General features: G+C 42.9%; 1 protein-coding gene across 1 annotated transcript in view; it reads right to left on the bottom strand.

The window, feature by feature from the left end:
* The window catches only part of ZNF598 (zinc finger protein 598, E3 ubiquitin ligase), a 37,541-nt gene extending 28,065 nt beyond the window's left edge, over window positions 1-9,476 (bottom strand). The window contains exon 1 of the mRNA XM_044677438.1: window positions 9,246-9,476. Coding sequence (XP_044533373.1) covers window positions 9,246-9,476 — 231 coding nt within the window. The remainder of the gene's footprint in view (window positions 1-9,245) is intronic.
* Between the last annotated feature and the right edge of the window lie 3,086 nt (window positions 9,477-12,562).

Genomic DNA, 12,562 nt, shown 5'->3' with positions numbered 1-12,562 from the left:
GCATACAGTCTAGGGGCAGCTCAGTGGATTGAGAGTCAGTCCTGGAAAAGGGAAGTCTTACATTCAAATTTGGTAACATTTCCTAGCTATGTAACTCTGGACAAGTCACTTAACCCCCATTGCCTAGATCACTTATCATTCTTCAGTGTTGGAACCAATACACAATATTGATTCTAAGATGGAAGATAAGGGTTTTTTTAAAAAAAAAAAAGAGTATATTCTAGGTCTGGATAGTCTATGCAAAGGGCAAAAGGGCAGACAATGGAATGTCCTGTGGCAGAAATAGGGAGGCCAACCCAAAAAGAGAAGTTACACCTAAGAAAGCTAGAGTCACATTGTGAAGGGTTTTACATGCCAAAAAAGCAAATTTAGATCTGATCCTGGAAATAACAAGTAGACACCAAAGTTTACTGAGTAGGAGGGAGGTGACATGATTTAGATTTACATCTTGGGAAAATCACTGGCAGCTGTATGGAAGATGGATTAGAAGAGGGAGATACCTGATCCAGGGAGACCAAGTGAAAGCCTATTACAAGAAACCAGGTAAGAGGAAGTGAGGACCTACATTAGAGTAGTGGCTGTGTAAGAATGGACACGAGATTGTATTAAGGTATAATAATTAAAATTGAGTGGCCAAATGTAATAATTAAAATTTGGTTTGACAAAGATAATAATGGGCTAAAAAAAGAATTGTTGTGGTTGCCATTTGTAAAATTAACTCTTAAGTCACGAAGCTGATTAGTAGTTTTATTTACAGAAAGGTAGAGATAATAGAGTGGGAAATATAGGGAGGCAGAAAATATCACCTAGCTAAAAACACCCTGTCTTAATCCTATAGCCACCAGACTGCAAATGTGAATCCAAAGGCACCAAAGTCCAAAGAGCCAAAGATGCAGAAAAACCTCTGAGAACCTACAGCGAACATGAGGCCAAGACCATCAAGAATCCCAACAAAACTCACACTCCCTTGGCTAAAAGCCACCAAGAAGGAAGAGCAAGAATCTAAAGAGAGCACCAAGCATGAAGAGCTCAACAATCAAAAGAGTGAATCTCTCTCAGGCTCATGCTTATGTGCAGTTTTTTTCCATCCATCAGCTCTCCTCATCACATCTCAGGAATCAATCACAGCCTTTCAATTTGCCTAGTACTGGGGATAGAGGAGGGCAGTGCTTGTGTGAACTTTCTTTGTTAGTGAGTAAGTGTTAAGTAGGGATACTTGAAGTTCTTGATTGATTAACTTAAAATAGACAAAGGGAATAAAAATTCCCTTTCACAAAGGAAAACATCAGTAGATGGAAAATCTTGCCTATGTGTGGTAAAGAGGTATGAGGAGTCATGGGGGACACTGAAGATATCCTCAACAGAAATAGAGGCATTTAGAAGAGGAGTGGGCCTGGGAAGAGAGAGTAGAAGCTTTGTTCTGGACATGATGAATTTGAGATGCTGACAAGACATCCAGTTCAAAATGTTCAATAGGCAGCTGGTGAGGCAGGGCCTGGCGCTCAGGAGAGAGACTGAGGTAGAGCATTTAGACTTGAGAGTCCTCTGTACAGAGATGATAGCTGAATTAATAGGAGGCTGATGAAATCATTGAGAAGAGAAAAGGACCTGGGATGGGAACCTTGGGTTCTGCCCATGGTTATCAAGAAGAAGGAAATGGATGATGTGTTAACAAAGAAGACTGAGAGGGAGTACTAAAAAGAATAGAAAGAGAACTAAGAGATAACAGACCCTAAGACTCAAGAGAAGGTGTTCCACAGTGCTGAATGCTACAGGTCAAGAAGAATAAGGTCCGGTAAATGGCCATCAGATTTTAATCTTTAGAAGGGGTGATTTCCAGGTAATCGACAAGAGTCAGAAATCAAGGGGCTAAGAAATGAGAGGAGAGGAAATATATATTACTATTGCAACACTATTAGTATTTTCATCTATAAAATGGAGATACCAGCCATATCTGCCTCACAGAGTTGCTAAAAGACAAAGCAAGATAAAACATCTACTACTCCTTGCAAATATTAAAATACTTCCTAAATCTTATATAACAATATAGCCATAATGGCAAGCCCCAGAAGGTTCTTTAATTAGACTAATGTGAACAGAATGGTACATTAGCAAGAATAATCTGGAAGCAATGTAAATATGATGGGCCTTTAAGGGTAGGAGTAAGGATAGTGAGCAATGGAATAAATCTCAGAAAGTCAGGGGGAATTCTCGCCTCAATTTATTTCAATACTGCCCTCAAAAGGTGAATGCTCCATACCTACAGATAGCATAGCTTTGTTTGCATCTGAAATCTCAAGAGAAGCCAAAAATAGAGGGCAAAATCAGTGCAATTACTAATCATATTTCCCCCCAAAATCTAAGGAGGCTCCAATTTTTCTCTAACTTTTAGGACTCTCCTCCTCAATTCCTCACCAATCCACTGGAAGCCCCAAGACTGACCCCCAAAAGACTGCCAGGTAGAAATACACTTTCATTTTTTCCCTTGGGTCTCACTTAGGACAACCTTTTAACTTTCTCACCCTTCAAATGTTAAGGAGAGTTCCCCTACAGGGCAAACACCAATTTAATTGATGTTTTAAAAGAACAATTACCAAATTTACCAAAATTAACCCTTCAAATAACCAATTCAGGAAAGGAAAACCAACTACTTTCCAGCAGGCTCCCTAATTGATTAGGTACATTCTTTATATTCTAATTTCAAGTTCCCCAAGGGGCATCCTTCCCCACCTCTCCCTAGGACGGCTAGAACTCCCAGGAATAATCTTTATTCAAATGCATAAGGGAGGGGGCAGCTGAGTAGCTCAGTGGATTGAGAGCTAGGCCTACAAAAGGGAGGTCCTAGGTTCAAATCTGGCCTCAGACACTTCCCAGTGGTGTGACCCTGAGCAAGTCACATAACCCCCATTGTGTAGCCCTTACCACTCTTCAGCCTTGGAGTCATTACATAGTATTGATTCTAAGACAGGATGGTAAGAGTTTAAACAAAACAAAACAACAAATGCCTAAGAGATTTAAAGCTTCAAAGATTCAGTGCTCAACTCCCCTAGTACATATTAAATAGAAAATTTCAGTAGAGGAGAACTTTATTTCCCTTTTTCTCTAGCAGGTAAAAGTTGCGGCTCTCCTTTCTAACATCTCTCCCAACTGCACTTACTCATTTAACATCCTGCACTATCTTTAGGGTACTATTCTGCCCACTTCCCCAGCATGGAGAACTGCCAACTCCTCACTCCTCTTCTAACTCAGGTAAGATACCACCTAGGCCAGTGATGGCAACCAATGGCATGCAGAGTGCTCTCTGTGGGCACCCAAGTCATCCTCTCCTCTCCTCACCCCAGAATTAGTTGCTAGAAAGGCAGAGGGACTCAGCCAGAGCTGTTCCCCCTCCCTACACTCAATGAGGACATTCTTCACTTCACCCACTTCTCCCCCGCCCCAACCCAATGGGAATGCTTTCTCCCTCCCCTTTGTGTGATAAGGGGGGAGTGTGGGGGGGAGAGGCAGGGCATACCCAGCAAAAAAGGGAGGGAGAAATGGCACTATCTTTAAAAGGTTCACCATCACTGACCTAGGCCGTGTTCTTTTTCCTCTTTTACAGTCTTTTATCTGGTACTTTAGTGATTGCTTCCACACCTTTTCCTCTTATCCCTATTACTAAACTTGGGTTCCCATGAGTTTAGATCTGTGCCTTCTGCCCTTCTTTCTGTACCCTCAGGCATTCCTATGGCTCCCACCAGCTGTCTCAAATTTCTAGACAGCCACTTCTGACTCTCTCTGGTCCTAATACCACTTCTGCATTCTAGACTCATATTTCTTGCTGTCAAAACCCCACCAGTTGGATGCCTTATCATTGCTTCAAATTAGGCATATTAAAGGCCAAAGAGTAGACCAGATGACCTTTAAGGCCCCTTACATTTCTTATAATTCTTATTCTATGATTTTGGGTCTCAGATTTTCCTCCATTCCAAAGCCATCTAACTGTTTTTACATTTAATTGGGGAAAAATATTTTTTTTAAAAAAGGAAAATAATCAACCAGCAAATATGTACTGTTTGAGCAAAGAGTTTTTTACTAGGCACTAGGCTGTCATGTCTTCACTTTTCTGCATATTCTCCTTATCTTCGTACCTGCAGTAAACAATGACTAAGGAAAGATGTGATTTCTGTCTTATAGGGGCTCAGTCAATCACAAATAGTCGTATTTCCATTTTGCATGACAGCTGGAAAATAGTAGTCTATTCTATGCAACAAAATATTTATAGAACCACTTTTTGTAGTAGTAAAAAATTGGAATTACAGTAGATGTCTACTGATTGGAGAACTGATAACATAAGTATGGTATATGTGCTGTAGGAAACAAAAGAATATGATGAATAAAGAGAAACATGGAGAGCCATATAAACAACTCTGAAATGAAACAACTAGAAATATACATAATGACTGCAACAATGTAAATGTAAAGAACAAAAACAATAGAAACTAAATGCTATGAAATTATAATGAACAAGTCTGACTCCAAAAGAAGATCTATCAGAAGACACAACCAACTTCTTTGCAGAGGTGGAAGGCTATGGATATAGAACATTGCATATACTATCAGATGACTTTTTCAATGTGTTGGTTTTGCTGAACTTTTTTTTTTTATTGTTCTTTGTTATAAAGAACAGCTATCTGGGAGGTTCGAAGGATAAGAATACTGGGAAATAAAGGTGATGAAAATACAAGAGAACAATGAAGTGCTCTCTCAAAAGTTTAATTTGGAATTATGCTTTTTAAAAAAAAACCTGCATTCTTATTGCTAGAAATATATTCAATAGGAAAGTAACATCAAAAGCAGATTTTTGGCTTCTCACAGATAGTCAAGATTATCCCATTATGAAACTTAATATAATCACCAAAAAAAGGATCTAAACAGATTTTACATAAAATGTATTTTTTACTGGAAGAGAAACTATGCCAGCAGCACATTTCTTTCTTAGAACTTTCAAATTCCCATGCAGATACATTTAGAACTTGTAAAAAAATATCAAGACCACCAGTTTCACCTTTAGTCTTTAAAGGCAAATGCCAACAAAAGGACTGCAAGAATCTTCCATCTAATTTTTTCTAATTAATATGGGAGCAAAGAAGAATCATTTTCAAAGTAATTTCAGAAAGGGATTGAGAAAAACAAGCTGGAGGCAGCTGAGTAGCTCAGTGGATTGAGAGCTAGGCCAACAGAAGGGAGGTTCTAGATTCAAATCTGGCCTCAGATACTTCCTAGCTGTGTGACCCTGGGCAAGTCACTTGACTCCCATTGCCTACCCTTACCACTCTTCTGCCTTGGAGTCAATACACAAGGTAAGGGTTTAAAACAGCAACAACAACAACATGCTTTCTTTCCATTTGTAGTTTCTTCCTTTTAACATTCTACTTTCCCTCTTTGCATGCTAATACCATTCATTCCAGACTACTCAGAAGCTGATCACCTAAACTAGGCATTTCTAGGCCTTTCTCTCTCCGGCTGTCATCCTGGTAATCTATTTTTCTTTTTAAACTTGTGAGCAGCTTACCTAAGATCTAGTAGCTGAGGTGGCAGAAATAACTGATTTAAGTTTGGGGATTAGCCCTCTTAACTCTCTCCTGGTCATCATATTTAAAAGAATCTCCTTTGTATCTGAAATCTCAGAGATTTGAAACAAGATGCCGATGAAAAATCACTTTTAATATTTGGTCATCTTTTTTTTCCCCAAACACAAAGTCAAATAAATGAGCACCTGAGGCCACCAGCATCCTTTGCCTACAGGCAGGCACAGCAATGGCTTGGATTCTAAAGAAGCCCAATGGTATTGCAGGAAAAAAAAAAACACAGGACAAAAAAGGCACAGGAGTACTCATGTAATATCCCAATATTCTATATAGGAAAATGGTCCAGAGGAGAGTGGAGTTTATTAAAGCTGCAACGTTGAGAAGAAGAAACCAAGCCAACTTGAAGAACACAGAGAACAAGAGTAGAACAGAGAGATCACAACTAAACAAAATGACAAGCACAAACAACTGCAGTGTTTGGGAGTGGGGGAAGGGAGAGAGTGGAGAGATTTTCACATAAAGCACAAAATGGATAGGGTCTTTTGAAAGTTGAGGATTAAAAGGAAGCTACTTAGTGGTGGCTGTGGCACTCTTGAAGCACTATTATTCAAATTATCTATTTGCTACAAAGATTGGACAGTCCAACAAAATTTTTTAAATTTCTCTTGCTAATCGAATCCTGTGTCCCCAACCCCCTTACCCCAAATCTCATATGCTGACACAAGAAGCTTTGCACAAAACAGTAACATGGGCAAGATGAACAGGAAAACACAAGCTTGCTCTGATACCAGTCCAACAATATGGAAAACTTTGTATTAGAGAATTCTGGCACGAGACAGCCAGTCAGCCAAGATGGACTACTCTCTCACATTCTTACCAGCCTTTCTTAAATATCCCTGTTCTAGCTCCTGCTCAAATGGACTCCCCTCTAGTAAAGTCCCAACTCAGGTCCAATTTCCCTCCTCTACCTTCCTAAAAATGATTTTTCCTTTTTGAAATGTCTCTAAGCACTTTGCCTGAACCTATCTTTTGCACCTATCACTTTGCCTTGTATCATGGTTATTTATGTATATATCTTTCACTCCTATAATATTGTAAGCTTTTTAGGAACAAAGTCTGACACAACACATATGTATCACCTGAACCTAGAAAAGAACTTTGCACAAATCAGGAACTTATAAGCTATTTTTCCTAGAGGCTGAATTAGGTTAGAAAAGGTTGAAATGACAATTCCTATCACAGCATGTACTATTCTTTGTTGTTTGAGGTGTCTTGGCTCCCCTACAAAAATTTACAAAGGACAGGTCCTTTTCAAAAGATTCCTATGGGAGGTTCTCAAACTATTTAACAGAGAGAAATTCCTTATATACATAACCAAATCTGGTTGAGTCCCACATTTCCAAATAACAGCTGGACATCTCTATCTAGATATCCCATAGCCATCTCAAATTTAACATGTCCAAAACAGAACTCTTATCTTTTCTCCTAGTAATCCAGTTTCATAGCCTCAGTCATCATCAAACCTCTCATCTCCATATCCAGTTGCTAAGTACTGTACTGCCTTCCCCTCCCCCCCAAAAAAATCCTCACCTTCTATTTTAATATCAATTCTAAGGGCTGGGCAATTGGAATTTAAGTGACTTGCCTTTGCACAGTTAGGAAGTATCTAAAGCTAAATTTGAACCCGGGACCTCTCATCTCTGTTGATTCCATCTCCTCAACATCTCAGGAATCAGTTTCTTCCTTTAGTATCATAATTACTGTCCTAGCTCAAGGCTTTCATCACCTATCAGCTAGATTACTGGAAGAGCCTCCAATATCTTCTCTTCCCTCTTCAATCCATCCTTATGAAGCTACCAAATTTATAGTCCTAAAGCACAGGCTTGACCGTGTCATTCCTCCCTGTTTAAGACGCATCAGTGGCTTGATATTTAAGGTAAAATACAAGTTTTTCTCTTTGGCAATTAAAGTCCTTTTGGCTTTGCTCTGGCCCATATTTTTAGGGTGATAACACTTTACACTGATTCACAGACACACAAAGCTTCAGTCAAATTAGTCTACCTGCTATTCACTAATAAGGACAGTTTATCTTTCTCCCCTCCACACCTTTGCACAGGCTGTGCTCCATGCCTGGAATGTTCTCTCTCTTCACCCATGACTTTTGGAACTCATGGTTCTCCTTCAAGAGACCTTTCCTGGTTCCACTAGTTGTTAAGTGATACCTCTATCCCAGTCACTGTTCATTTATTTTGGCCATATTTTCTATTTACTTTTTTGTGTGAACAGGTTGTATCCTCAAGATAAGAGTGTAACCTCTGAGATGGCAGATGTCTCACTCCCACATTTGTATCCTCAGAGCTTAGCACATAGTAGGCACTTAATAAATATTTTGGTACAAAGAGTGCTCAAAAAAATCTTTGCCTTATAAATTCACTCATACACACACATTGTCTCTCTCTTGATTCCCTTTCAAAAAGAGTTCCCCCATTAAAAAAAATACCCATATATTATCTCTGATTTACTTTGAGATGAAAAAAACTCAGGCTGACCTGTTGGGACTCACCCAAAGCATCTCATTAGCAACTTGGAGGGATTTCACAACACTATAAGTGAATGTATTTTAAAGAACAGTAAATGAGGGAGATCAAATGAGGTTTTTCTGGTTTAGAACCTGCACATCACAGTCACGCTGAGAAAAAGCGGCTGGGAAACTGGAGCCCGTCATCGCCCTCCACCTCTGTACTTGTGCCGTCCATGCAAGTCCAGACAGAGTAAAAAATCTCTCTCCTGAATTCAGATATGGAGCCAGAAAGCTGAGAACTTAGGGAATACTTTCATCCGAGAGCCCTCAAAGCATTTCCACTCCTCAATTATTCTTTCAACACCTTTGTTAGATGGGTCAGATTAGCACCCACCCCACTTTATTGCAGAAAAAAATCCCGTCTAAGAGAAGTTAAGTAATTTGCCCAAGGTCACAGAGTGACCTAGAAGCAGGACCAAATTAGAAACTCACAAATTCTAGCCTTGGCCTTGAGATCAAGATCACTTTAACAGGGTCCTCCTCTTCCTCTCTCAGTCTTTATTACCGCCACGGAGGAGGAACCTCTTAGCAGTAGAGCTCACTTCTCTTTCTGCATTAATATTCCCTTTTCCTTTGCCCAACTGGGATGCTGCTGCTATTCCTCCTCCTCCTCCTCCTGGGAGTGAAGAATTCACTCCTCACACTCACACTCCGTGAGTCTATTCTTCTCGTCCTCTCCCCAAAGAAGAAAGAAAGACCACTCGCAGCCAGTTTTCGCTTCTCATTCGCCCGCCTCAACCTTCTCCAACTTTTCTACCATCAGAATCAGTTTCTTTTCCCAGACCCCGGCCAACCAAACTTGGGGATTGCGCCGGGCCCCACACCACCGACGGGCCCCGCCCGGCCCTCCCTCGTCCCGTCCCGACCAGCCCAGACAACTCCGACCAGAGCCGCAGACTTTGCTCGGCCTGGGGCTCAGCCCCTCTCCCGGCCCCAAAGCACACCCAGCCAGCACGGCCCGAGGGGAGGGGGAAACGGGGGGGGGGGGCGAATCCTCCACCTCCCGCCCCGCCTGACGGGCCAGCCCCCTGGCGGGCTAGCCGGGTCTGATGGGTCCCGGGCCCTCCGCCGGCTGGGGCCGGGGCCCCACTCACCTGGCGCAGCTCCTCGCGGCACACAGCACAGTAGCGCTGCTCGCAAAGGACTCGCATCTTGGTGGAGCAGCGGAAGCACACCGGGTGGTCACACTTGCCCAGCGCCGTGGCCTCCAGATCTCCGCAGCACAGAACGCAGCTCCCACCGCCCCGCTCCGGAGGGGCGGCCGCCGCCGCCACCCGAGGCCTCCCAGACCTCCCCGGCGCCGCGCTGCCCGCCGAGGCCGCCATGGTCCCGGAACGGGCGCGTCGGGCGGCGCCGCGCGGCCTCCGTCCCTGTTCCGTTCTGTCCCGTCCCGTCCCGCCCCGCCCCGCCTGGTCCCGCCTTCTCCGCGTCAACGTCACCGCCCTCCTAGCAACCACGCCGCCCGGCGGAACTGTGCACTGCCTCTTCCGGCTGCCAGCGAGGCGCCGACTAGAGCGGCTGTGAAAGCCACGAAATGCTCCGACTCCGTCTCCGCCCCTCCCTCGAGCGGCCTGAAGCTCCGCCCCTCGCACGTGGCCCCGCCCCGCCCAGGGGACTGCGGGGCTGAGGAGTTGGTTTCCGTGACCTCAGCCTCTGTGACCCTAGCCCCCATGACCTCAGGCCCCATGTCCCCAGACCTCACCTCAGTCCCCAACAACGCCAGCCTCCAACCCCTATATCCCTAAGTCCCCATGTCCTCAGCACTCCACATACCCAATCCCCTGGTTCCCATTCTCCCATAGTCCTAGTCTAAATAGTTCTGTGTCCCTCTAGTTCCATCCCCTACAGCCCTAGTCTAGAGTCCAGGTCCCCTGTTTTCCCAGACACGTCTCTATGTCAGCAGTCCCGAATAGTCCGATCTCAATTTCTGTATCTCTAGTCCCATGCCACAGTCACGTTCTGGTCCCCACATCCCCAGTCCTCCATGTCTCCTCTTCCGCCATCCCTTTCCTCCTATACCCAGTCTCCTCAAATCTCAACTCCCATGCTCCAGTCACTGTTATTCCAGTCGCTACAGTATGCCAAATTCTTGAAGACCACAATCTCCCACAATTCTGATTCCCCACAGTTCCAGGTCCTGTGACCCTTATAAAGTCAATAGGCAATTTATTAAGGAATTTACCACATAGGGCAGTGGAGAGGCTCAGTGGACATAGTGCCAAGGTCCTGGGTTCAAATATGACCCTCAGACACTTCCTAGCTGTATTGACCCTGGGCAAATCACAATTTCAATAGCCTGGCCCTTACCACTCTCCTGCCTTGGAGCCAATACTTAGTATCTATTCTAAGACTCAGAAGGTAAGAGTTTAAAGAAAAGTGTTTTTTTTAAAAAAAGAGTTTACCATGTACTAACAATGTGCTAAATGCTAGGAATACAAATCCAAGCAAAATCTTTGCCCTTCAGGACCAATATACTAGTAGAGAAAGATACATAGAAGGACGTCAGAAAGGGGTGGGGGAGGAAAAAAGATGAAGTTATTCATTTTGAGAACATTATAGAGAAAAGTTTGAGAGGAATCAGGAATGATGCCTGGTGATTATGAATTAAGAACTCTGTAAGCTAGGCATCCTTAAAATGGGAGGAACTAGCCAATCAGAAGGATGGTCCATAAAGTATTTCAGTCTAAAATTCAAGACTGGGGTGAGTTTTCAGGTTGAATAAGTTTCTGGGGGCTTGTTAGGGAGTCAGAGAGAAGAATCAGGGGTGCAGCCTGAAAAAGGAATAAAGATTAGCTTATCAGAGGGAGAAGATTAGTTTCCAGTTCTCCACAATTCTCTTTGGTTCCAAATTGACTATTTCTAATACTATTAAGTTTAAAATTCAAAATTGAAATTCTCAGGGGGCCCAAAATTATGCATCATAGACAAATATTTATGAAGATTTCTGAATGAGGAAATGTAGGAATTGAGTGAAGTGTGACAAATGGTGCTGGCTGGTTCCAAAATTCTGTAGGGCAGTGACCAAGATGGTCTTGGACCATCGTGGGAACAATGGAGAACACAATCCTGGGGGAGGAGGAAAAAGAAGAAAGGAAAGGGACCTGGCATCTAAGAACCTTTGGTCAGGGCAGCCACATTTCCTCTTTGGACACTGCCTTGACTTCCTGGCTCTGCAGTTTTTTGTTTGTTTTTTTAAACCCTTACCTTCAGTTTTAGAATCACCATCTAGCTACACCCCTTGACTCTGCTGTCTTGAGAGTCTACCTTCAACCACTATCTTGTAAGTGCTAATGACTCAGACTGGTTCTTTCCAGTAGGATATGTTGATCTCTTCCAGAGATGGAATGGAAATCCGTCACATCCTTCACTTCCTGCCTTGTTGCTGGTGCTAAAGAACTATCCAGCTAATAATGCTGTGGATTCACAAATTATCAGGAGATAAAAACCCAAAACCAGAGCCTCCTTCCAGAATCAAGAACAATTTCTGAACTAGTTTCTGCAAGAAAAAAAACAAACAAGCAAATTTCCTTTATTTGATCAGGAAGCTCCAAGAAGCATCTTGGAGTATGTGGTAAGAGTTCCTCATCTGAATACACATCTCTCTGAATAATAACTGAATTGGGTACTCCTGAGACCTCAAATTTGGCAAATTTAAATGACTCTAGGTCTAGGGAATTTGGAGAAAAGATTGTAAATTGAGTCTAGGTCAGTGATGGCAAACCTTTTAGAGGACTTAAGGACCAAGTGCCCAAACTGCAACTCTTAGGCCATATATGAACCACCCCCACCTTACCCTAGACAGGGGAGGAAAGAAGGGCTCCCTTTGGGCTGCTGGGCAGAGGAGATGATCATTTGAGAAATATCCTCAGGCACACATGAAAAGGGGGGAGGGAACAGCCCCTCACTGGCACACTGGCATGTGTGCTATAGGTTCACCAACACAGGTCTAGGGGAATTGAGATTAAAGTTGGATTTGGAAGAAGAGACTGCTCTGTGTTTATAAAGGGAAAGAAAAGGGACCAGGGACAAATGTTTTTTAAAAGATTTTTTTTCCATTAGAGAAATTTGTGAAGAGATAGGTCTTCTTCCAATGCTCGGTGTCTAAAATCAACCCAAGATATTCTCCCATCGATACCAGATTGAGATCTGATTACAATTAACAGGTCAGCCTGGGTATATCTTGGATCCCTCAGTTTCCTCTTCATCTTACTTCCTCAAACACACACCTGGGTCACATGATTGAGCAGTTAATGATGTATGTCAGTGTGTATGTCTGTGTGGGTATGGGGTAGAGATATGCTTCCTTGTTTCCAAGAGGTCATTTTGAAATCTTGGAAAACTTGAATGGCTTTATTCCTTCTATAACGAGGTCTCTATACGGAATTCAATTTAACACAGGTTTATTAAGTGC

The sequence above is a fragment of the Gracilinanus agilis genome, chromosome 1 (genome assembly GCF_016433145.1).
Source record: "Gracilinanus agilis isolate LMUSP501 chromosome 1, AgileGrace, whole genome shotgun sequence".
NCBI lineage: Eukaryota > Metazoa > Chordata > Mammalia > Didelphimorphia > Didelphidae > Gracilinanus > Gracilinanus agilis.
This window is presented reverse-complemented; position numbering and strand designations above follow the sequence as displayed.